Source organism: Salarias fasciatus, chromosome 9 (genome assembly GCF_902148845.1).
Source record: "Salarias fasciatus chromosome 9, fSalaFa1.1, whole genome shotgun sequence".
Lineage (NCBI taxonomy): Eukaryota > Metazoa > Chordata > Actinopteri > Blenniiformes > Blenniidae > Salarias > Salarias fasciatus.
This window is the reverse complement of record NC_043753.1, coordinates 23,035,637-23,060,326: the sequence shown is the minus strand read 5'-3', so window position 1 is coordinate 23,060,326 and position 24,690 is coordinate 23,035,637. Positions and strand designations below refer to the sequence as shown.

At 49.0% G+C, this 24,690-nt stretch overlaps 1 protein-coding gene across 5 annotated transcripts in view; it reads right to left on the bottom strand.

Annotated features, from left to right (window-relative positions):
- LOC115394462 (collagen alpha-1(XI) chain-like) overlaps nt 1-24,690 on the bottom strand; it is a 58,981-nt gene that overhangs the window by 20,872 nt on the left and 13,419 nt on the right. For 2 of the 5 annotated variants that reach the window (XM_030099776.1, XM_030099777.1), the window contains exons 5-40: nt 24,533-24,658; nt 23,211-23,303; nt 22,022-22,117; nt 20,065-20,349; nt 19,105-19,170; nt 18,951-18,992; nt 18,763-18,825; nt 18,136-18,210; nt 17,945-18,028; nt 17,052-17,108; nt 16,059-16,112; nt 15,926-15,979; nt 15,040-15,093; nt 14,898-14,951; nt 14,380-14,433; nt 14,006-14,050; nt 13,832-13,885; nt 13,713-13,757; nt 13,011-13,064; nt 12,464-12,508; nt 12,002-12,055; nt 10,856-10,900; nt 10,605-10,658; nt 10,475-10,519; nt 9,207-9,260; nt 9,014-9,121; nt 8,880-8,933; nt 8,205-8,258; nt 7,677-7,721; nt 7,516-7,569; nt 7,374-7,418; nt 5,395-5,448; nt 4,816-4,869; nt 2,725-2,778; nt 2,151-2,258; nt 272-361 (exon numbers count right to left, since the gene is read on the bottom strand). In XM_030099776.1, the coding sequence (XP_029955636.1) occupies nt 272-361; nt 2,151-2,258; nt 2,725-2,778; nt 4,816-4,869; nt 5,395-5,448; nt 7,374-7,418; nt 7,516-7,569; nt 7,677-7,721; nt 8,205-8,258; nt 8,880-8,933; nt 9,014-9,121; nt 9,207-9,260; nt 10,475-10,519; nt 10,605-10,658; nt 10,856-10,900; nt 12,002-12,055; nt 12,464-12,508; nt 13,011-13,064; nt 13,713-13,757; nt 13,832-13,885; nt 14,006-14,050; nt 14,380-14,433; nt 14,898-14,951; nt 15,040-15,093; nt 15,926-15,979; nt 16,059-16,112; nt 17,052-17,108; nt 17,945-18,028; nt 18,136-18,210; nt 18,763-18,825; nt 18,951-18,992; nt 19,105-19,170; nt 20,065-20,349; nt 22,022-22,117; nt 23,211-23,303; nt 24,533-24,658 (2,472 nt within the window). Of the gene's footprint in view, nt 1-271; nt 362-2,150; nt 2,259-2,724; nt 2,779-4,815; nt 4,870-5,394; nt 5,449-7,373; nt 7,419-7,515; nt 7,570-7,676; nt 7,722-8,204; nt 8,259-8,879; nt 8,934-9,013; nt 9,122-9,206; nt 9,261-10,474; nt 10,520-10,604; nt 10,659-10,855; nt 10,901-12,001; nt 12,056-12,463; nt 12,509-13,010; nt 13,065-13,712; nt 13,758-13,831; nt 13,886-14,005; nt 14,051-14,379; nt 14,434-14,897; nt 14,952-15,039; nt 15,094-15,925; nt 15,980-16,058; nt 16,113-17,051; nt 17,109-17,944; nt 18,029-18,135; nt 18,211-18,762; nt 18,826-18,950; nt 18,993-19,104; nt 19,171-20,064; nt 20,350-22,021; nt 22,118-22,322; nt 22,509-23,210; nt 23,304-24,532; nt 24,659-24,690 lie in introns of all 5 variants that reach the window. The other 3 variants (XM_030099779.1, XM_030099778.1, XM_030099780.1) reach the window with 3 other exon arrangements.

Sequence of the window (24,690 nt, the reverse complement as noted above, 5' to 3'; positions counted from 1 at the left end):
CGATTCATTGCGCTGGTTAAAACAGTGGTGTGGGTGGCGGCGGGCCGGTGCGGCGGCACGCCCGCTCATTTGTAAGACGTCGCTTCGGATTTCCTCGGCGCCGGACTGACGGGTGGGAGTGAATTCCGGCGCCGGCGTCTCTAACGAAGTGAGCGGCTCTGGGCGGACGCCGGTTCATTTGCCGGGTTCCAGCGCTCTGCCACTTCCCACTAGCAGCCGCCTGCAGAGGCTAAACGATGATGAATCGGCGCAGGTGGAATGGAGCTCTTACCGTGGCACCGGGTAGACCTCGCTCTCCGGGGAAGCCGCGGAGGCCGGGCGGACCGTCCTTACCGGAGGATCCCTGAGGTCCGGGGTCGCCCTGCAGACACACACAGTCCGTAGTTTAGTTCATCAAATTAACATGTAAATACGCAAACCGGAGACTCCAAAACACCAGAGACGATCTGAACCAGTGTGTTTATGGTCTGTTCTCACGTGGATGCTCATGGAGAACATGCAGAAAGCCAACAAGACCTCATCAGGAGCCGTTTCCCAGCTGACTGTCGTCTTTAGATCCGATCTCGTCCGGCACACTGCTCGAAATGTCGCCTTTAAAACTTGAATAACTGCAGGCGTGCCGCTGACGCCGGTTTGGCGATTCGGAGCACGCTGCAGCTAAATCTGGTATTTGAGAGACGCTCTCGCTGAGATCCTCGCAATCAGGAGTGGAGAAACGGCCGGCCTGCTTGGAGATGCTCCACCGGCGCCTCCTCTGAGGCCGTGCCGCCCAAATGTGTAGATGCAAGCACTTTTTTCTTTTTTTTTTTTTTTTTCGTATTTTTGGATCAAAATATAAAGTCCACAGCAGAGCCTGCAGCCCGATGAGTTTCATCATGAAATAAAATGCATGTAGACTGAAAAAGCAGAGGATGAGGAGGAATCACGTGCGCTAATGGCTCTGTACGTCTCAGCAGGAGCCGGGCCGCCGCCCTCCCACGGCCGACAGCCACCGCTGCAGCCCATTAGCTGCATTCACACTGAATCATGTATATTTTCCCTGGGTTTCATTTGCACTGCAACCACCTGATCAATAAATAAATAAATAAGGCTCGGCTCAATACACAACCGGTGCAGCTAAAATAAAAAATCGCAAGCAATATCAAAGAGAGATATTCGGCAGATACTTTGTAGAAAGGATGAGATAACTCTAATTAAGGCAGCTTAAAGGCTAAACAGCTTACCAGGTGTGAGCACACATAGCATCAAATGCTCGACTCAGACACCAGAAAGCAGAATAAAAACAACAAGAAAGGGAATTTCTGCAGCTATATGCATAATCCGAGCCTTCAGCTCACCTCAGAGAGCCTTACAGCTGCTCTGCATTCCCCCCACGCCCATCGAATAATACAATAATTATAGGGCGACTTCGTTACCTCCCCGCCTGATTTTGTGCACCACATCTCTAAAACAAGGACGTCTGACTCTACGAGAAGTTCCCGCCGGCTCCCCTCTGCCGTCTTTTGTATTGGCAGGCCGACTTTATCTGCAGACCGGGCGGCGGCGGCGGCGGAGAGGGCTCGAGAGCTGTAAGAGGATTTGGGCTCCGCTGCCAAGACCTCCACACAGCGTCCCCGGCATACTGATGCTCCGGTCTGGGCGGGGCGGGGGGGCAGCGGGGCTCGCAGTTAGCCCACAGACTTGATTAAACTGTCTGCTCGGGGAAGGCAGGGAGCGGAGTGGGGGGGGGGGATGCTGAGCGGTCCCGGGAATCATGGGGTGTTGCTCCGCAGCGGCCCATACTTCTGCAAAATGGCTGCTGTCTGCTGCTAATGGGCGCTGGATTGCCAGGCGGGGGGGGGGGGGGGGGGGGGGGTGTCAGGGATGGATGTGAGCAGCCACTCCCCAAATCTCAGCTACTGTATCTTCAGCCCTCGCTCGCTCCGGCCTCAGAGATTAATGGCGGCGGGCCGGAGTGTGTCATAGATCCAGCCCTGCTTCATTTAGACGTCTGCTGTTCTGTCAAGCTTTGCTAAAAAAACACACATCTGTGGCTCGATCCGCAAAAGCAACTTGTGGAACTTTAATTTACATCTCTACCAAACATCCCAGCAGTGGAACAGACCGTCAGCGAGGCTGGACGCCTCTTCCTGATCACGCCACCTGCTCACCTTGGCTCCCTCTTTGCCGGCGGCGCCTGGAAGACCCTGCTCTCCGGGGGGGCCGGGAGGTCCAGGGTGGCCTCGCTCACCAACGGGACCGGTCTCTCCGGTGGGTCCCTGAGGGCAGCAGACACCAGGATCTTATTCACAGTTTAAACAGGAGCGGCTCCTTCATTAAATCTGACAGAATCAGTATGGATTCCAGGATCGTCCTGGATCGATGCTCTCAGAGAACGCCACGGCTCTTCTTCTCTCTTCTGTTTATTCACATCTGTTTCCGGACGAGGAACCACCGACTCTCCGAAAAGTACAATAAGAAAACCCCTCCAGGCAGATCTGTACTGTTACTGTGGATAAATAACTCGGACCGGATCCAGGTTTATTTTAGCGGCCGACAGTAATTCTTCCTCAAATAACAAACTAATCACGGAGGGTTTTATTCCGCAGTCCTTACCGCTGATGTACTGCTGGCTTCGGGTCGACATGCATTCATAATTTTAATATCATCTGTCAGAGGGATGGATTTGTTCTCCTGCGCTGTTGTTAAATAACACATTTATACTTTAGAGCACGTTCCTCTTACCTGGGGCCCGACAACACCTCCCGGGCCTGGTGGACCCGTTTTTCCTTGGAAACCCTGGAAAAAAAAAAAAAAGAAAAAAAGATTACAAAGCCTTATTTGTGTGGTTTATTGCAACGGTGGAAGAAAGAGCTTATCCATTGAAACCCGAAGTAGAGAAAGCAGGGCGGTTTCTGATAAGAGCGGATTTGGGATTTGTCTTCACAAATGAAGGAACTAGAAGGTTTTATTTTTTAGGTTTTTCTCCCAATCAAGGAGAGATAATGTCAGATGAGTAGAGAAGAACTGAATGATCATAAACAATAAGGGTCAGCAGGCGGTATGTTCTGATGAACAGGATGTTTAGAGTCTGAAGCAAATGAACAAAACAGACATTTCAGAAACTCGGGTGACTTCTAAACTCCCTTCGTGTCATGAGAAAAGTTTGCGCTCCTCTGATGAGCCAAACTTCACTGGCGTCGGGAAATCACGCCGCTCAATATCTGCAGAGCGATGCGGCGGCATCGGTATGCCTCGGCCGCCGCCGTGCAGCTCTACCAGCCTCCGCCGGGTCGCAGTCGGCACGAAGCGACTCCGGGGGGAGGAAAACTTGTTGCCTTAAATTTTACATCGGCGGCGTGCGGCTGATTCCCGCCGCGGCGCCCCCTATGGATATACTTAGGCAGATTTAAACCGGAGAGCGGGACGAGCCAAAAACATATAACTTCAAAACCCAAAGCAGCGACTCCAACAGCGCGGCGCAAATGAGATGAAGTCGTGTCTCCGGGGAGAGGAACAATCCCATCTGCACTGGCTTAAGTCCTTCTCCGAGCGCCGTCCTCAGATATTAACCCCTCGCGGTGCTGACGAATCAGCCATTAAAGGCATCAACACAGCCAGAGAGTGATTACGGAGTATAAAAGATGCGCCTAATGCTGACTCCATAATCTGCTTCAGACACATCGGAGCTCCTTAAAGCAGGATTACTTTCAAAGCAGCGACAATGGAGAACTGATATTAAGCTGAAGACGGTGAACAATCCAGAGACTCGTGACCAAATCTCAGCCAGGCTTTAAAATCAGATCTGGTTTGATCTGTGACTCGTCCAACAGCGGAGTCTGAAGAGTCTTTCAGAAGCCCCATCCTGGCTCTCGATCACGACGTGTTGTGATTTACGGTCAGCCCTGAGGCCGCACTGCCGCCGCCGCCGCACCGGTTCGAATCTTTATTTGCACTTCCTGAAATGCGGCCCGTGCGGCCGGGACGGGACGCCCGCGAGCGTCTTTATCGCCGCGATCCATTCTCATATTGGACGCCGGCGGAGCCCGTTCATCAGCCCATAAATCTGCAGCCGTAAACACCTTAATGAAGACTGTATCGCCGCGGCGAGGGCCGGGCAGGCAGCGGCGTGTGGCGCATCCCGCTATCTACAGGCAGCACGCTTTAATGATGGAGGCGATGATCTGTCGAGCTTTTAGTAGAATTTATTGCCCTCCGAGCCTCGTCAAACGAAGGCGCGGCGGCGCATACCAAGTACGGCGGGATCGGAGGCGAAGGGACCGATCGCAGGTAAGTGTGATCAAACCCAGCAATCCTCGTTCGGTTGTGTTTATGAATGTGAGCGCTGACGTCCCGGGGGAAGCAGCTCCGCCTCAGTGCGTCTGGATTCAGCACAGCTGTCTGTCATTAAGCTCATTTTGGATAAAAGAAACGCGGGAGGCGTTGTTGAACACGGCTTTACGTCGTTCCTCCCGCTTTCAGAGACGCAGGGAAACACGGGGTTAACTGCAGCCGCAGAGACGCCATTGTGAGGAGCTTCACTTCCGTTCTGTTTGTTTAAAATGGTTGATTTGGCGTTTCATCCGTTTGTGTCAGTAAACCATCATTTACTCTGCAGGCGGAGGGGAAGCAGCTCAGGGGACCAGCGAGTCCTGCACGATATTAATGCTGACAGCGGAAAATGAAGAAATTCAAATCAGCCTCTTTGACAGAGACCGTTTTCATTTAGCCGACAAAAACAACAGGAATGATAAATAGGCCTCCTGAACTTTTTAAAAACTTGATTTTCAGTTCTTCTGAATATTTAACGGAGAGCTCAGACCGAACATCACTCACCGTCTCTCCACGCTGACCGGGGTGTCCGGGAAGTCCGTCCTTTCCAGGCGGCCCCTGAAAAGCAGAAGCATGAACAGGTCAGCCTGAATGAAACATCACTTTTACCAGCAATTAGCCGGCACCACGCTGAGTCTCTATAAGGACATTATACAGTAGGAATAAATAACCCTATTTAAAGCACGAGAGCACTAATGAAAAAATAACGGCTTCATTATTTATTTATTTTTTGGTGAACGGCGCAGCGTGGCGGGCGGAGGGCGGTGAATCTCCCCACAATCAATAGGTGGAAATTACCACTTGTCTGCCTGCCGAGACTGGGGAGTGAGAAAATGGGTTCTGCTTCAATAACAGTTAGACTAATGATCTCTGCACAAAATTAGGGATGTATCGCTGCGTATTACTGCACCCCGCGAATTCCTCAAATTGAATCAATTGTGACTCATAATGTTTGCAAACTCGGCTAATTTGCTGTCGAGACGGAACGAGAAGGGAAGGAAGGAAGAGTTCAGACGCAGAACTTCGCAGACGGTGCAGTCTGGGGGGGGGGGGGGGGGGGGGGGGGGGGGGGGTGATACTCACTGGGGGGCCCTTCGGTCCGGGGAAACCCACTGGCCCCTGTGGTCCTTGAGGTCCCTGCAGTCAACAGACAGAAAGCCAGACGGTTAAAACCCCGACCGACCCGGCTGATCCGGAGCTGAGACGCTCTCTGGAAAGGTCACCGCTCCATCAAAGGTCACACAGAGACAGGAAACCACCCACACTCACACGAGGCTGAAAGCATGCACAGGGAGAACATGCAAACTCCAAAACTCTTAACTCAAGAACTAGTGTGAATTTAGTCAACAGCTCGAACACTTATTTAACACAAAGCTTTTCGTCAAATCAATCAGCGAGAGATTTCCTCTAATTTTCCAGAAGCTATTTGAATGAATGATCAGTTGATCCTCACAGAGGACGAAGACGTCTCTTTAGAGATGTCCGTGCAGAAGAAACAGCCTGGTTACTCATCCCAGTGATCTGTTGCTGTCAGTACTCCGGGGAAATGATGATGTCCCAACATCTTATTATAGGAAATTACATATTAAAGAGATTCTTCAAAAAAACTGAAGTTTTGACAAAACCAACGGCATAATGTTGGCATCCTCCCCAAAAAACCGCACATGCTCTACGTGTTCAATTTTTACATTTAATGATGGGGAGAGAGGAACACAGAAAGCAGGGGAGAGGGAACTACAGCAGCTTGTAATGAATAAGAAATGTGAGCTAAACGGTTCGAGTCTGCAGCGAGAGAGAAGAGAGGTCAACAGACGCCGCCGACTCGGCGCCGTTGATGAAACGCTCCCGTCGACGAGCCCATCGGGGAAGTTTGTTTCAGGGAGGATGAAATGAAAGGATCTATTATCTATTCAGGATTAACAAGCTTTTCATTTTTTTTTTCATCAAACAAATCTGGAAATGATTTATTCCACATTTAAACTTTCAGTGATGGTTCATTCCTGCCAGGAGGGAAGAGTTTTCCGCGGCTGCTGGTCGGTTTGTCGGTTAACAGGATAGCTAAAGCGCTGGAGGATGAGTTTTAGTAAACAAATTGTCAGGCCAACAGATAATGAGAAAAGCAAGAAACGACTTAATTGTTTCCAAGGAGTCTCATCAAGTTTTGTCTGTTTGAGAGATTATTTGATCAGATTGAAAAGAGCTTTATCTGTTTTAACATTTCAACTGTGAACGTCAGACTACAGGAACTGAGGGCTGGAGCATTCAGACCGTCTTTAAAGGGGAAACTCGCGGCTTCACAGGTGAATATTCCAAAAACCAAAACAGTATCTGATGGATTCTAACAGAAACTTACATTTTTATTTGTTTCCATTTGATAAACCTGAATTTTTAATAAGAATTGTGGAAGAGTTGATTCTGCCTCGTGGTTTCAGCCAGCAGTGAAAATAACAAACATCCAAGTAAATCGATTCCATTTAACTGTTAAAACTATTTTCCTTTGAAACTTATCTATCAAATAAAAAAATCTTTCTTATCTTAAGAATTTATTTGCAAGTGTAAATGACAGACTGGCATGATGAATAGAAACTAGATCAGATGCTGCAAATTGTATTTAACTGTGACTAAAATTTCATACGGAAACAATAAAAACATTAACGACTCATTTTTATTGCTTTACCGTTTCTTTTCTGCTCTTTCTAGTTGCATTTAACTCCGTGCACAGCGGCAGCAGATCGCACCGCAGGAACCCAAACACAGCCTAATGAAAGGTATTAAATAAGGTGCCACTGCAGGAAAACTGCAGCCAGTTGGTCCCGTCGGGCTGAAAACTCAGTTTTGGGCCATTTTCTTTCTTCATTCTATTTTTTATATAAATATATATCTTAAAAAGGAAGAAAAATTCATAAAGAATCAGCAAAGCATGTGTGTTTTCTGTCTTCTGAAGATTAAAAAAAGGGTTTAAGTAGTTTTAATTTGATGCTGAAGACTGGTATTTTCAAATAAAGCATAAGTTTCCCTGAACATGCGCCGCAGCAGCTCCTGGTTGTGTGTTATAGACTTACCCTCTCCCCGGGGGGGCCTGGAGGGCCGTCATTGCCCGAGGTGCCCTGCAGCAAAACGCCAAACATCAGCATCAGTCCTGCATTTCCACGTTACGTGCATGTTGCATTTGTCCGCAGCCGGGACTGATTCAGATGCTCGTACCTTTGGACCCGGTTTCCCCGTTGGTCCTCGAGCTCCTCGAGCCCCACGAGGACCCTGAAGAAACAATCAAAAAATGCAGGTTAAGAAAAGCCTTCGAGGAAATCATGATAAGTGTCATTAATCCACTGCTTCACTGTGACTGAAGTAAGAAGTGAACATACTGTGGGGCCTCTCTGACCTCTGGGACCGGGCTTCCCGGCGATGCCCTGTTGGACAAACAGACGTCAGCGTGACGGCGAGATCCTCTCTTCAGCATGTCGGCTTGGCTCCAGTAAAATAATCGACTTCAAAGTGTCCACTAAATGATTCTCAAGCGTTTAACAAAGGAAATCATTCATTTCATCCCCTTTATACGTTTAAGATCATTTTTTTAAAAGTCTGTTTTTTTCTGACATTATCTCCATTAACGGCGGTGAATCCAGCGGACCGGGCAAACCTGGGCTGCCTCGATCAAAACGTGAAAAAACAGAAAGCTGAAACTGTGTGAGCTTCTTCAGAGCCACAAATGAGGAAAAGGCCTCGATTGTTTCCACGTCTTTTGTTCTCGTCCCAACATCGATTTTGCTCGCAGGTTTTTTGTTTAGTTTTTTTTGTGCCAAGCCGCCATGGAGAAGCTTTTTTTACAACAGGAATCAATTTTCTTTTGTGGCGGGATATGATGGCACGGCCGTTTTCATACACTCTCTTACCCTGGCTCCCTTCTCGCCGTTGGCTCCGGGAAACCCGGGGAAGCCGCTGGAGCCCTGTGAACAGAGGAGGGAGTTTACCAAGGAGGGGCAGGGCTGGCACAGATGTGCACAACAAACAGGCTCACGAAATGAACACTTTGTTTCTGCAACATTATCAAGTGTACTGATCAGTATCCGACGCAGCGTTCCACAGCAGCGACCGGCCGGCGCGTGGACGGGAAATGAAGAAGCACCTTACCCGCTCTGCAGGACCTCACGCTGCATGAGGGACATTCAATTAAAATTAAATCAATGATTAACCTTTATCTCCGCCAAATGTGAGCTCTTTGCATATCTAATACGTGATAATGCATCTTTGGAACATTTGGAACTTCAGGCCGTTTCATGAGTTCAGACAGGCTGCCATGAAATCAGAGTGAGTTCAACATGAGACCACTGTTGTGGCGGGAGGGGCGTCTGGAGGCTTTTATTATGAAGACACAGCTTTTCTACTCTCCAGAGGTCAACAATCAGGCAACAATGACACCTTAACATGAGTTTTATTGTGATTGAGTTGAAGAAATGTTTTAGTTAGATCTAGAACCTCCCTAAGAAGTGGAAATGTTTTCATTAAACCACCAGAAGCAGGGACACGTTGACACTTTTGGACAGTGAATGGACGTATCGTAGACTCACCTTTGGCCCCTGTCTTCCAGGATAACCCGGCAATCCGGGGACGCCCAGTTTACCCTGAAAAACGTCCCCAACACAAGTTAACAGGAAGTCACGGTTTCCCCAGAGGAAGCTGCGTCAACAGAGATCCCCCATGCCTTTTCTCCGGCTGGACCGAGGGGTCCGGACTCCCCCGTGGGGCCGGCTCGGCCTTTGGGCCCCTCGGGGCCGTCCTCTCCTCGAGGCCCCAGCATGCCGAGCTCCCCCTGCGACCCGAGAAACACTCAGATGAGACCGAAAGCGACGGCGGAGACGGAGGATGTGCCGAGTCGGCAGGTTCTGGGTTCTGACCCGGTCTCCTTTGATCCCCATGTCCCCCTTGAAGCCCGGGAAGCCGTCTTCACCCTGAGGAGAGACAGTTCATCCGGTCAGTCGCTTCACAGCTGGGTGGTTTTCACCAACCGACACTCAGCCTGAGAGAAACTTCTTAGGTTCATTGTGTGAATCACAGGATGGATGCTGCCATCTGCTGGCCGCTCAGCAGAATACACATGTAAACATTCACCTCATGCTCTGAGCAGAAGGAGCTGGAGCTGCACGTGTATTTATGTGATAAACAACCATCATGAAATGAGCATATTTACAATATGCAGAGTGGAGATGAAAGACATTAAGAGGAGAGAATATTAATAAATAAGCAGCGGAATCTGTGGCTGGTCGGGTTCATGATTCAATCCTCCTGCCTTTTTTCACGCCGTCTCTTTCTACTCTGTCTTATGTCCGTGTTTTCAACCCCATCTGATGCATAATGCAGGGCTGAGCATGTCTGCTGCCAACAACCCGCTTCACACACACACACACACACACACACCTGAAGTAAGGCACATCCTTTATTCATAACAAACACCTTCTCCTCAAGGTTTTGGCTTTTGAATTTTTCACTATAAATAATTCAGTATAAGAAATGATATGAATGCCCGTCACTGCGGTGAGAACAACAGCCCTCAATCAAATCATGGGTTTTGTTTTACAGTGGACTAACTGTATTGATCCCAAATAAAAGTCATGCATATTGAGGGAGGAGAGAACTCTCGGTTTGAATTCTGCACGGTGACCCACACACAGTCCGGCACTTCAAAAGCACTTCAGATTGATTGCTGCGGTCTTTGAAACAAGCCGGCTTTACATTCGACAGCGGAGTGAAGGTCACTTGAGAAAGTGTGTGTCTCCGCCGAAGACGGCTATCGACTGACCTCCGCACGCTACGCTCAGCCCACTAACCGCCGCAAACTGAGGAGTCTGAAAAAGCGCAGGTGCAGACGGAGGATCTGTGACATGAAGGCGTTTCCAAGACTTCTTCACATCGCGGATATGAAAAACGATCGTTTCTCCAGACAATCGGGACGAGAATACTTACTGGGAGAGGTGGAAAAACCACCAAAATACGGAGGATCACTGCTTTCATGTTGGGTAAAGTGAAGTTGTTGTAAAAACTGAACGATGCTCCAGAGATAAATTAGCCTTTAATCAAAGTTTAAGCTTCTGTAACATTTTCCTCTCATATTATGACTTTTGGGTCGTTCTGGCTGACCTGAGGTCAGATTTTGAGGTGTGTGTACCTTCTCTCCCTTCGAGCCCTTCAGTCCTCGGACGCCATCAGCTCCCTGTTGGACGGAAACCAGAGATCACTTTCCAAAGTAATCCGAGAAATAACAGAAAGCGTTGTTGAATAGAATAAAAACGTCTTACCTTGACACCGCGGGGTCCAGGATAGCCAATAGGACCCTGCGGACCCGAAGGACCCTGGAGAAACAAAACCGTGCATCATTACTGGAGGACGGAGATTCTGGATGGACAATACCTTCACTCGAGTCATACTTTAATCGTATGTAAAGAGACTCAAACTGGATCCTGGTTTCAGGAACAAAGCTGCTTCTTCTTCATCTGTTCTTGGAGGTTTTAACACTTTAAACATGAATAAATCAGTGAAAAGCACCTACCTGTGCTCCCTTCTCTCCGGGTGGACCCTCCTTACCAGGATGGCCCTGAACAAATCAAATATCAACAGTTTAGCAGTGATTTCAGCTGAATATGGCGCCATAATGTCAACACACCACATCAGAAAGAGAACTTTTCCTACAATTCTATTCAGATTGAATCTTTAATGTAATTTTAATTTTCAACATATAACACATTTTTCTTTTACTTTTTTGCATGAGATTGGATGATAAATGACTAAATATGTTTCATTCCTGATGTTGGGAAACATCGATACCCTTAATATAAGTGTAACATATTAATATTTAACTGATTCCATCACTACAAATTGTATTATCGTGTCTGCCAGTGGTGACAGGAAGCCGTGTGGCGACCGGGGCCTGTTTATGAACTCCTGATCCACGCCCTCACACACACACATACACACACACACACACACACACACACACACACGGAGGCCTCCGCATGTGAACACCTGGCGGAGGCAGAGGGCTGTAAATCAGCCCGAGGGCGGCCCGGCTCTTGAACCTACGCTCCCCTGCCTGTGAGGGCAGAGCGGCACGAGGAGCCACTGCCAGCCTGGAATGACAAATCTCCCCGGCCTGCTTCTGCTGCCGCTGCTGGTGAAAAACGTCTCCGGGGAGATCACGGAGCTCTGCTGGGTTTCGCAGTTCCCAAACCAAATCCGTCAAAAACACTGCGCCTGCATCTCCTCAGCTGGATCCGCTCGGCCCGGACGTCTCAGACACACTCATTAAAACACTCTGAGGATATTTAAGTAGCACACTTTACACTCCAGCTCTAAATCAACAGCGTACGGCAGTTTGTATCCTCACTAGAATCACCGTGTCCCTCCTGAATTCAGTCCTGCTCCAACGAGTTATGTAATTGACTTAATGAGGAAAACGCAGGTAAACGTTGTTTTGGGAGAAAGACAAGCGGCTGCAACACAGTTCAATTACAGCGATCAGAGGAAGGGAGTGTGTAAGAGGTTCTCTGAATTCTGTGAGTAATTATGGAGGAATTATCCTTCATCTACAGTTCTATAAGATGCATCTATATCATGATATCTTCTCCATTGTGGTGCGTGTGTATGTGTGTGTGTAATGTCAATGAGAAACATATAACAATGTGACAGTAGAACTTACAGGAGGCCCATCAGCTCCAGGAAGTCCAGGCAGCCCTGACCTGCCCTGCGGTCCCTGTACGAGGACGAGACGAGACGAGACGCTCAGTTTTATTCACATAGCACTAAATACAACAGTCATTTATATATCAGCTGCAGTCGCCAAAAACTCAAAACCTCCTTAAAAAAAATAAATTAATTAAAAAAAAAAAAAAAAAAAAATTGGCCACAGTTTGAGTTAGAAGACTTAAAGTGATTTGAAGACAGTGGAAGCAGCTGATTCCTGAGTGCTGCTGGAATAAAGCAGGCTCACCATCACTCCATCAAAACTACTTCAGTCTACAACATGCTGTGATTCCCTGCACTCAGGCTTGATTTTTGCATAAAATTATAAAGAAATCTGACGCACAGAAAAAAAAAAACCTCTCAATATATTCCTGAAGGAATAAATTATAAGACTTAAAATATATATAACTCATCATACTTTTTCTCCGGGCGGACCAATGGGACCTTGAGGACCAGGAAGACCCTGCAGGACAGGAGACAGAGAGAAGGAGTCTGTTGGTATAGCAACAAGCATGCTCTGTCACACATCCACACACACACTCATACAAATGCACGTGCACACACACGCACACACACACACACACACACACACTGGATAAACTGAAAGGTTTGTTGGAGCTGTAAATAGTTGAGCTGGTAAAGGAATGTAAAGCTCAAACGTGTGTGTGTGTGTGTGTGTGTGTGTGTGTGTGTGTTGTCAGTAGGCAAACTGGAATTAACATCCAGCCTGCTCGCTGAACTGCATATGCACAAATATTTGTTCGTGTGTTTCCCTTTTGGTCGCCTTCATGTGTGCCACTGAGTGTGTGTGTGTGTGTGTGTGTGTGTGTGTGTGTGTGTGTGTGTGTGTGTGTGTGTGTGTGTGTGTGTGTGTGTGTGTGTGTCTCCACCCTGCAGCGTCACTGCAGATTCAGCTGAGGGTGAATATCTGAGCCTTCCTCTTTGTTTCTGCTCGATCGGTTCACCTGTGTTCCCGGGATGCCCTGCTGACCTGGGGGGCCTGGCTCTCCTTGAGGACCCTGAAGAAAGATAAATAAATAAATAAATAAATAAATAAATAAATAAATAAATAAATCACACTTATGTCAATCAAAACAATCAGATCCGTTTCATCCAAACTAACTGATAAGAGACGTTCAATGAATCAGAACTATGACTCAAACGGCGACGTCTACAGTGGAAAGATAACATGATGATGTGAGGCACGATGAGGAAGGTGGACGCAGTCGTAGTTCTTAAAGACGCGTTTTCCTGGAACGACGCCTCAGACGGCGAAGCATCTGCAGCATCAGCAGCTGCTGTGTTGTTCTGGATGTTGATGTGCGGCACAATGTGGAGAAAGCCTCCCTCGCAGGCAGACGGAGCTCCAGAGAGGAAATGGGTTCAGGCGTTCTGACAGACGCTCTGCTGAGAGTCGCGTGCTGAATCGACCTGATGGTCTTCAAACCCGCTGATTACAGGGAAAACACTGAAAGTCAAACGAGGCTGATTGTGTTTTCTGCAGCAGCTTAGCGCTCGGCGCTGCCGTTCACTCTGACACACGAACGACCTTTGAACTCCTGCGTCCCGGCGGTCCTCCCCTCCACAGACCGGATGAAGACCTACGACCTGAACCCCCACAGAGCGGCGTTTAATCCCTGCCTCCCGAGGCGGCGGCGTGTTCGTACCATGTTTCCTTTGGGACCTGGAGGGCCGTCGACTCCAGCGACGCCCTGCGGAGACGAGGTCAGGGTGAGATCCAGACGCTGTGAAGCAATCCATACATCTGACTGATAGAGGCACTCACCGGGGATCCCGGGGGGCCTGGAGGACCACGGGGCCCCAGCAGACCTCGAGGGCCCTGGGATGAGGAGCAGAGAGCAATCACTGCGTTAACTCAGAGGAGGCGGATCCTGTCCCCGGTGGAGACTGCCGAGCGCTCGACAGACAAACAGGAAGCTGATGGTTTCACGACACTTACACTCTCTCCAGCCAGTCCTCGGGGTCCAATCTCTCCATCCTCGCCCTGAGGAAGACGAGGCAGAAGAGTCAGAGCTGTTCAAGCTGTTCAACGTAAACAAACAGCCCTCTGCAGCGGACGCTGGCGTGCTGCGTTCAGCATCAACTATCAGCCGGTAATCAAGAGCTCTGGAGAGTCAGGGCTTAATCTGAAGCAAAGCAAACACTGCTGAGGGTGGTAGCAGCCTGGGGGGGGGTCAGAGGAAGAGCAGGTTAAACACAAACTCTCCTCCCCCCACTTCACCGTCTCCACCCAGCTGGCCCGGCCTCAGGGCCGAGGATCTGCGATGCGCCACTTCTCACATTCTAAGAGTTTTTTAAAGAGGAAGCACTTACTCTCTGTCCGTCCTCTCCGGGGGCGCCCGCTGGTCCCATCGGCCCCGGCTCGCCCTGAGGACGAGCGGCGAATCAGAGAGAGAGAGAGAGGGAAAAGACGCATTTCTTTATTGAAACGGATCAAAACTTCACTTTCAAGCTCAGGTTTTTAACGCCGTCCTGCATGATGCACAGTCAAACCAAACACTCTGCTCCCGAACCCCTGACCGGGTCACCGACACGGGTTCAGAGAAACCAGGCGAAGACGCAGCGTCTCCGTTCTACAGAGCAGTTACCTGGCGAGCCGCTGTCACTGCAGCCTCCCCAGCAGTTTGATTAACGCAGCTTTATTAGTGAGAGAAAGGAACCAATTACTACTTCCTGCAGGATTCATTCTGGGGCGGCTCTGGAGGAGTTCACTATCAGGAAGTTCACTTGCTTTAAATGGGAGCTGCTCAGACATTGTAAAGAGCCGCTCTTCACAAATAAATATGCTGGACGGGCGGCGGCGGCGGCGGCGGTGGCGGTCGTCTCCTCACCCTGTGTCCCTTTTCGCCGGGCAGCCCGGGAAGCCCGTCGAAGCCTCGGTCACCCTGCAAACGAACCAGAGCGGCAGATTTATTCATGACGGCCCCACGCTCCCGCTCGGCGGCGGCGTGCGACCGGGAGACGCGTCTGCACCTTGGAGCCGGGCTCTCCGGGCATCCCGCGGGCGCCGTCGGCTCCGGCGCGACCCTGAAAGAGAGCACACACACAAAAACACACAAACAGTGTGAAAGCAGTTAATACATTCTGGAAAAACCCAGCATGTTGAAGATAATTAGATTTTTTTTTCTCTATTTGTTTGTTTTCCTGCTCCCTTGTAATCCTATTACTCTCTCTTTGTTTAGTATATTGCTCGTAAACCTCTTTGTGACTTTGTCTAGAGAGCCGCTAAGTCTCATTATCAGGCGCCGTTTTGGTCGTCAGACTGTGGCGTTTCGAAGAAAGTGTTGCATTAAACGCTCCGGCTGCTGGTTCTATCCTCTCTCTCCCGGTACAGGTCGGGTTATTGGATCGGACAAAGTCCCATCATTCCTGCGCACAGAGCCATCTTTCATGCTATGTTAAGCGCTGTGGGTGTCAAAGAGAATAGTTAGAATGTGCAATTTGTGCAAAACAAAAAGTGCAAGAAAATAGTAATCTGATACAACAACCTATCAGTAATCCGTACAGCTGAAAGTAAATTAAACAGTAAAGTCCTGTTTGTGCTCTGCACTGGTTCAGTATTCATTTGGGTCAATATCTCCGACCCTGCGGATCGATTTCTAGCTGTGCCCCACATCTCCGCTCATTTCCCCCGTTTTGGCATTTTCAGACGGATTAGCGGCCGCGGCCATGGATCCCGGGATCGCGGGCCGTGAAGCACGTGTCCGGCTTTTGTTTGTTGAGGTGGAAGTAAGGAGCTCAGCATCCGAGGAGCGGCCACAAGCACAAACACACACTCACACACTCTCACACACACACGCTCACTCACACACACACACAGAGGACAGCGTGGCTGCTGGGGGTAAATGAGTTCACTCACCCTCTTGCCAGCCTTGCCAGGCTGACCTGGAGGCCCCTGGATGCCACGCGGACCCTGTTCAGACACACGGGGGCCGGTTAGTCACAAACCTGACCTTTGACCCGAGTCACAGCAGCGCCGGCCGTTCACTCACCTGAGGACCGGGGTCTCCGCCCTCACCCTTCAGCCCACCGGCGCCCGGAGGGCCCTGCAGAGGGGGAGCAGAGCAAACGAGACCACATCTGCTTTCAGCACAAACAACTCAGGATGGAGAAAATAACGCGACCCGAACAGCAGATGGCGTCATTTAGCTTCCTATTTCCTTTCACTGCAGCTGCACGATTGATCAGGAAACATGAGTTTGTTGTGAATATGGAATGAAAAACAAGGAGTGAGCATGATCTTCTGCTTGAGTGGCTGGAATCTTCCTTTCAGCTCCAAATCAACCTCTGGAGGGTGAAATTACACATGCAGTGTGTTTGTAAAAGTGTGAGGCCTGATTGTTGTTTAAGGGATTTGAGGCGTGTGTTACCATCCGTCTGCCGACAAGACACTTCTTCCACTTTAAATCACAGACGGGAAACTCTGCAAAGAGCGACTGGAAGCCGGTTTTTAACGTATGTCGACACATCTACTGAATAGCGTGTAAATAGTGTCTGCTTGCAGGAAATAAAGGCGGCAGTGTGTATTTAGCTCACACACTGTTCCATTTATCCGTGTGTGGCCAATACTGGATCAATACGTCTATATTATGATCGGCACACAGGGCCATCCGCCGGGGTAGATCTGTGTCTTTTCCTCGTGTGAAGCCGAGGGTCATGTAGCAACAAGCCCGAGAAAAGAAAAGTAAAGAGAGGGGAAGAGGCTGGAGGAGGCTGGGGGGAGGGGGAGGGGGAGGGGGAGGGGGAGGGGAGGGGGGGGAGAACATCAGAACCTGCTTCTCTTTGTAGGCAGTGACAGATGCATTGATTTAGTTTTGAGTCCTCAAAATCCTGCACTGTCTGCATGATGGGTGAAACACAAAGGCCTCTGACAGTCTGAATGCAAGCAAACGCAAGAAACTATAAAAGAGAGATAGGACAATTAAAAAAACAAAAACATCTTGTCCGAAGAGGAACCGGCATGATTCCTCAGAGCCAGGACTCACCACTGGCCCCGATCGTCCCGTCAGGCCCATGGGCCCCGGCGGTCCCCTCATCGCCAGCTGCAGGGCACAAACACCGACAACACCAGGGTCAAATTCCACTCCGTCAAAACTCTACTGTACATCCGTCTGCACCGAGACGCGTCGGCACACGTCCGAATGTCTTCTTCATGTCGGCTGACCGCGGTTTGATTTGATCCTCCTGTCGCTGATATCCATACAGATAAAGCAACATGACAATATGGTGTGATGTGTTTGAAAAGGAATAATGGAAATGAAGGAATGAAACTTACTGAAAGATTTATACATGCTGCATGTGTGTATTTGTTCTCTTTGCTTAAATCATTCATATTTCTTTTCATTTCTGTGTTCTTTGACCGTGCAGCCGCTTCATCAAACATCACTGTGCACCTGCTCTGTGAGGCTGATGCTTGAGGGAAATGTATGAATTTGCAGCTGACGCCATCTTGGATCACTCAGTGTGATAAACATAAGAAACTGTGCCATGGGGAAAAAAAAAAAAAAACATCTTTAAAGTCCTTTTTTTTTTTTTTTTTTTTTTAAAAATCCTTTTCTGGAGCTGCTCAGCTCCTCTTGAACACAAAGACATTTATTTCCTGCACCTGTCCGCTGAGCCCACCCGCAGCCGGGAGCCACTGAAGTATTTTTAACAGTCTCTCCGGTCTGTCCATCTGTTCAGAGAGGTCATTTTATGTTGTTGCTCTTCAGGCTGCTCGACACGTCTCTTTTTAGCCGTGCAAGGCCGCCGAAATGCAACGACCCCCCCCCAGAACGCCGCGCCTGCCTCCTTTCCCCTACAGCGGTGCGTAAAGAGCCGGACGGCGGGGGGGGGCTGTCAGCCCTCCAGTGGTGTGTTTACGTCCGCTTTAACTCACTCTGGCCTGGGAGAGGATGGCCTGAGCCTGGGCCTCCTGCGCCGACACCACCGGACCCTTCTCACCGTCGCCTCCGAAGCGGAACTGTTGGACACACACACACACACACACACACACACACGGCTCATCGTCTCAAAATCTGAATTCTGATCAGGAAATACACGTCAGAAGCCCACTGGACGGATACTTACAGGCAGCATCAACATGGTACCAGGAGGTCCCGGCAAACCGTCAGCACCGGGCAGACCAGGGCGGCCGGGAGGACCCTGAACGACCAGACAGAAAAAGGTCACCGAGGTCAAACCGACAGCCAGGAAGTGAGGCGATAACCCGATAATTCATGTTTCCCTTTGAGCTTCGTCAGTCATTACGATCAGGACATTTATAAATGAGTCTAAATCGGCAAAACTAGTAAATGGATTCAATATCCAGCGAGCTTCATGTTCCTGTCCCGTCAACGACAAAACGATTCGAACCAGGTCCTGGACACTCATGGTCTCAGAAACTTTAATGCATGAGTTAAAGAAAAAGTCCTAAAACAAAATGACAATGGTGATGAGAAACTAGACATCGAAATCTGACCTTTTTATGGCTTTCAATGAGAAATGAAGCTCACTTTCGGATAATAGAAAAGAAAAAACAACAAATGATCCATATATGAGGAAAATAAACAATATGATTAAATATATTATCCTAAACTTAGACTCTGTTCAGGGTCTGGAACGTGACCATACCGTCAGAGCAGTGGCCATTTCTTAAAGCAGGAACATGACTGGATCTGCAGACTCGTAACTGCTGAGGAAAAATGAATGGCTCACCCTGTCACCAGGATCTCCAGAAGGGCCTGGGGGTCCCAGTAGACCTGAAGGTCCCGGAAGACCCTAAAAAAGACAGAAGTACACTTGTCACTGTTGCCTAATTCATTCCATTTTGTATGTGGAGGTGCACAAATAGAGACTAAATTCAACATGTAGATATTTATTATTGGTTTTTTTAATGCACTCACAGCAGGACCGGGGGGGCCTGGGGGTCCTTCAATCAGCATCCCCTTCAAAAAGACACACATTAGTGTGTTTAACACGTTCACACACTCATAAGAGACGCATTTTCTCTTGCACTTCTTGATTTTTTAAAAGACATTTCAGATGTTTGGAGCTTACAGGCTCGATCACGGCCGGCTCGCCTTTCTCTCCCTTCTGGCCGAAGACTCCGGCGGCGCCGGCGACCTGCTCGCACACAGCAAGAGAAGAGAGGGGGGGGGCGTCATCGTCACACAGCAGCAACACGCCACCGGAGGAAACAGCACTGATGGAGAGGAAGGGCCAGCCGAAGGAAGACATTCTCAACACCAAGTCAGCTGCTACTACTGCCGCTACCGGAGGCTACACCGCGTGGCACGACGGGCGGCCGGTTAGTCCCGGGAGGAGGAATCAACCTCTACATGCTTGAGATGGAGCAATGCTGTCAGGGCATCGCCACTGAGGAGTGTGGCTCTAAATGAAAGGTGACGTTCTCACGCTGAACGATGACTGATGCAGATGTGTGAACGGCCTGTGTCTTAAGGAGGAGGAGGGGGAGGAGGAGGAGGAGGAAGAGGGGGGGTTATGGAGGAGGTGGTGCTTGGTGAAGGGGTGGGTGGGCTGGAAGGCACTAAAAAGGGCCAATAAAACCAGTGTCTTCACATGCTGACAATGCCCAAAGGCACGCAGGCAGTGAGCGGTGTGGCGGTTTGCTGCGTTCATCGTCGATGAGTGAGGAGATTAACGAAGAGTGAGAGAGCCCCAGTGGAGGCAGGGCGAGGTGTGATGACAGACGGGTGGATGGGAGGGGCAGCAGGGCCGGAAGCGCCGTGTGCAGAACTCGTTCTGTGTTTGTACACACACTGACACACTCGTCTGTTAGATTACAAGAAGAACTGGGAGGCGGAACGCAGACGCATGCATCGGTTCTAACTCCTGTCGACTCTCCGGCAGCGAGCCGCTCACAGCTCCACACTCGTCGGGTCAATGACGCATTCCCCATGCCAAGCAGCCCGGTAGAGCGCCATGCCGATCCCCAGGACGCATGCCGCTCATGCACACACACACCCTGCGGCCGCCGGTCCAGGGTGCCATACTTACGGTACTCTCGGACACGTCGGTCTCGGCCGCCACCCCGGGCCCCACCTCATCCTCGTAGGCCGCCCCGGGTCTGGGCGGCGCCGTGCCGTACTCATCGTACGCCCCGTAATCATACAACCTGCCGTCCACCTCGCCCAGGTCGTACTCCTTTAGGTCATACTCCTTAAAGTCGTACGCCTCGGCGCCGGCGTCCGGGCCGCCCGGCGTCTGCGGCACAGCGGTGGGCTCCGGAGCCACGGCGGGCGCCTCGGTGACAAAGCCACCAACAACTTCCTCCTCCACAGCCTTTCGGGAGTTAGGAGAGCGAGGGGAGGGAGCGGCGAGCAACCAGAGGAAGAGGACTGTTAGTCAAGCAACAGAGGCAAGGATCTACTGTTGATGTTATTAAAGCCAAAATTAATTCATAAATTTGAAATAACAGCGACAACACTTTACTTATTTGATGTGCCACAGTGCTCATGAATTTTCTTAGAATTTATATACAAGTGTCAGAAAACGCCGCACACAGAATAAATAAAGTGTTATCGTAATGATTTTATAAAACAATCGCAAAAATTTGGTGATCCTGAACGTGAGGGCGGTCCCGACGCTGCAGGATCTCAGCCTTCTCTTATTTACTGAAGACACATCATGAACGGTTAAAAACAGACGAGAAAAGATTCTAAGAACGTTGCCGCAGCAGCAGATTGTATCAACACCAAATCAATCGCTCGGTTGTAGCATCTGTGCAAAAAGATTCCCGTCATCAAAGCTTCCTGATTGGCAAATGGGTTTTAAATGTTTTGGCGCCGCCGGTGAATTTCCCTGGTGCGCTCGGTATTTGGCACAAGCGCTACAACCGCAATCACTTGGCACCGTGGCTGGATTTCATTCCAAATGGTGATCATTCTGGATTTAGCTTCACAGGCCGACAAAGTACATGCAATTACGTTACTGGCAGCTCTCCATTTTGCCAAATTTCACATTTCAAGAGCAGATTTTTTTTTTTTTTTTTTTTTTGCATGATCGCATTGTCTCCGCGGAACGCAGCACAGAGACGATGCAGAGCCGGCTGCGAGGAGGCCGGAGCCCCGTTTGTCACCGTTCTTTTCAAGGTGATTATCAAGAACTAGCGATCAAACTCAGGCTCGCGATGGGACGGACAGCAGGGCAGTGTTTCAACACATTCTGCAGGATTGGATCGGATCAGTCAGATTCTAATCCTGGATAAGGCTGCGGCTTGTGTCAACTCTCCGTGTGAGGGTGATTTCATTAAAAAAGAAAAAAATCACTTTCAGGAGAAAGACTGCTGAAGAAACAGAACAGCATGACCGGCAGAACAGCAACTGAAGCCAGATCAAGACGGTAAATATCAAGCAAAATACAAAGAAATGTAAAAAAAAAAAAAAAAAAAAAAAAACCTCTTCCTGTTGCATTCAGCATGTTTTTACAGAGGTTAGTGCCAGTCTGCAGCATCAGGCCTCAGTGTTGGTGGGCCAGATTGGAGCCTCTTTTGAGCTAGTTTTGGCCCACAGGCCTAATGTTGGACACATAAGAAGCTGACTCCTGCTTCCTCACTGGGTCACTGGTTCATCACAGGGCCACGTCCATAACCTCTTACAAGAACATGCAAACTCCACAGCAGAAGACCCACAATCCGGGGACTTTCTCTCGTGACCTGAGACCTCAGAGCTTGAGAACCGACAGAATCAGCAGCCTTAACCAGGAGTGAAAGTCACGGTATGGAGCAGTTTTCTGAACGTCTGCAGTGTTTCAACAAGTCCTGCCGCCCACAGCTTCTGCCACACGCCGACACTTCGTCAGGTCAAAAGACGCCGATTCACTCGAATCGTGTCTTTTTCATAGCATACCAGGCACTTCGCTGGGGAAACTCTTCCTGGATCACGTTTCCCAAAAGAACATTTAATAATAACAGAGTTGTTTTTTCAAAGCAGAGGAGGATGAAATGAGAAATTACCTGGCCGGGTCCACTGGTGGGAAAGGAGGACTGAGACTGAGTATCATCTACAGTTCCGTAGTCAGTGTCTGTATTGTAATCTCCTACATTGTTTAGCTGAGTCATGTTGAAAAAAGGAAAGAAGAGTCAGGGTTAAAAACAGAGGCGGCGTTCTCGGGGTCCTGTCGAGCTGACTACACACTCTGCTACGTCTACAGAGGAGGTTAGGGAGCGCTACGTCGGCCATCACAGATCTTCCTGGCAGCAGTCGGGACAGGAAGATCTTGATGCGATCTTTTCTTTTCTTGAGGTGACGGTTTACCCTAAAATCGCCTCGGGGTCGTGCCGGCGCTGTGGCCTGGTAGCCAGGCGTCTGCCGCTTCTTCTTAGGCACAAACTTTTTAGCTGGCGATTTTTTGGCAGCCAAGAGCTTAAAGGGCCTGGTCTGACTTTTACTGAGGGACTTTCTGGTCCTCTTCGTTTTCACGGAGACACTACGTTTCTTTCTCTGGAAGAGGGGGACGGCGGCAGAAAACACCAAGACACACATGGAACAAGGAGGAGAGGAGCCGGCTGTGCAGAGTCTCCCCCGACTCAACCGCCACAAACACAGCAGCGTCTGATCATGTGACAGCTGGGCAGAGAGAGACTGTGCAACAATCCAGGACCGACACACACACAGGACGGATTTTAAAATGTATCAACACACACACACACACACACACACACACTAAATCTGGACACAGGTGCAAAAACAAACAGACAGATTTGCCTTTCAGCAGCTCTTTACAGCTATTGCTGTACAGTTTTAAAGACATGCTGGAATGCAAACATAAAAACAAACACTTGAAGTGGAAGGGAGCGGACCCATTAACAAACACAGAGAAGTGACACACTGTGTGTGTTTATACGCACACTCTGAGCCGATGAGGCAAAGATCTGATCTAACCTGGAGCGCTGTATTATCAAGCATTTAAATTCGACATTGATCCTGAACACTAAACATCAATCAGAGCAGCAGTGTGCATGTAAACAGGTCAGCAGGACACACACGCACACACACACACACACACACACACACAACACAACACACAACACACACACACACACACACACAACACACAGAATAAACTGAGGGATGGGATGGATGACTGACAAAAAAGAGACGTTACAGGAAAACAAAAACTCCTCTTTTCCTTTTTTCATTTACCTGTGGTTCAGAGTAATCGTCGGTGGGAATGACGTCTGTCGCTCCCTCAGAGTAATCATAGAACTGAGAGTAATATAAATCATCAGTATTGTACTGGAGGGGTTGAGAGAGAGAGAGAGAGAGAGAGAGAGAGAATATTCAGTGTTAGCAGCAGCAGCAAAGGATGCAGAGCATAAAGATGATAAACACAACCATCTTCAGCATCCTGAATATTACTGCGTTGGTAAATATCAGCAGAAAAACAACAAACAATCTTCACGTTATTTCCATCATCGCTCCACACGCTGGAACGCTGATACAATAATTAAAGCAGCGTTTAGCGTTCTAATTATACACATAGCATCATATCGAATGTCAGACCATATAATGCTATCATCTATAATTAGTACATATATCTGGATGGAACTGATCAGATTTGTTGATGATGGTTACATAAAAGGTCATCAATGACTTTAAATACTGAAAAAAGCAATGCAAACTTAGAGCAAGATAAAATGATGGCAAAATAAAGATGCAGAAAATTTGTTTTTGGGTCTTAAACTGCAGAAAAGAAAAGCAACAGAAAATATTAGCAAAACTACTGTGCAAAACTGTGTCACTGAGAGGCATGTAAATTACACACTCCTGGATTAAATAAGCCTTAGAGGGGGAAGTTTTCTTTAAATTATTCAGCATGTTGCTCGTTATATAATAAATACAGCATGTATGCAGTATAGCACAGAGTGCATGGAAGAGCTTAAAACTTCAAAACCTCCTGCAGCAACTTTGCACACGAAGCCACGCTCAAATGATCAGAAATAACTGGTAATGACGTTAAGGCCGGTCTGCATTACCAATTATTAAACTAATTAAACACAGCTGGGTTAAGCTCTGTCTCAGGACCAATGTCTAAATTGCTCCATGAATGAGTCACTTGTACCACATAATCACCACTGGGACGATTTGTGGACAATGGAGAGAGGAGGCGCCGCCGATATGTTAAAACACAAGTTAAAACAGCATCTGATAAAGCTGCAAAGCAGAACGAGGAGCGTGGAGACACTGACGGTCCTCCTGTCAGCTGTTTTAATAAAGGTAGATGAAAATTCCTTCAATTTGATGGTCAGACCAGTGTGGATGAGTCAGTAGTGTCTAATCCTCAGGCATTTTGAATGTGTTCAATGTTTTTCAATAATTTCACAGAAGTATTTTCACTTCTGTCCATCCATCCATCCATCCATCCATCTCCTCTGCTGTGAATCTGTCTCATCTTTGATTCGCCTGCACTGCTCGACGGACACAGCGTGCGATCTCCTCCCCTCCCGACCCCCGGGTCAGCTGACCTCCTCCGCCGGCTCCTGGGCCTGCAGCGACTGGCTGTGGGGGGTGTCGCAGTCGGGGCTGTAGTGCTCGCAGTAGTCGTAGGCCGCTTTGGGGTCGGCCACGATGAGGAGCTGCTGGATGTCGCCCTGCAGGAAACAGAGGAGAAGAACACTCCATC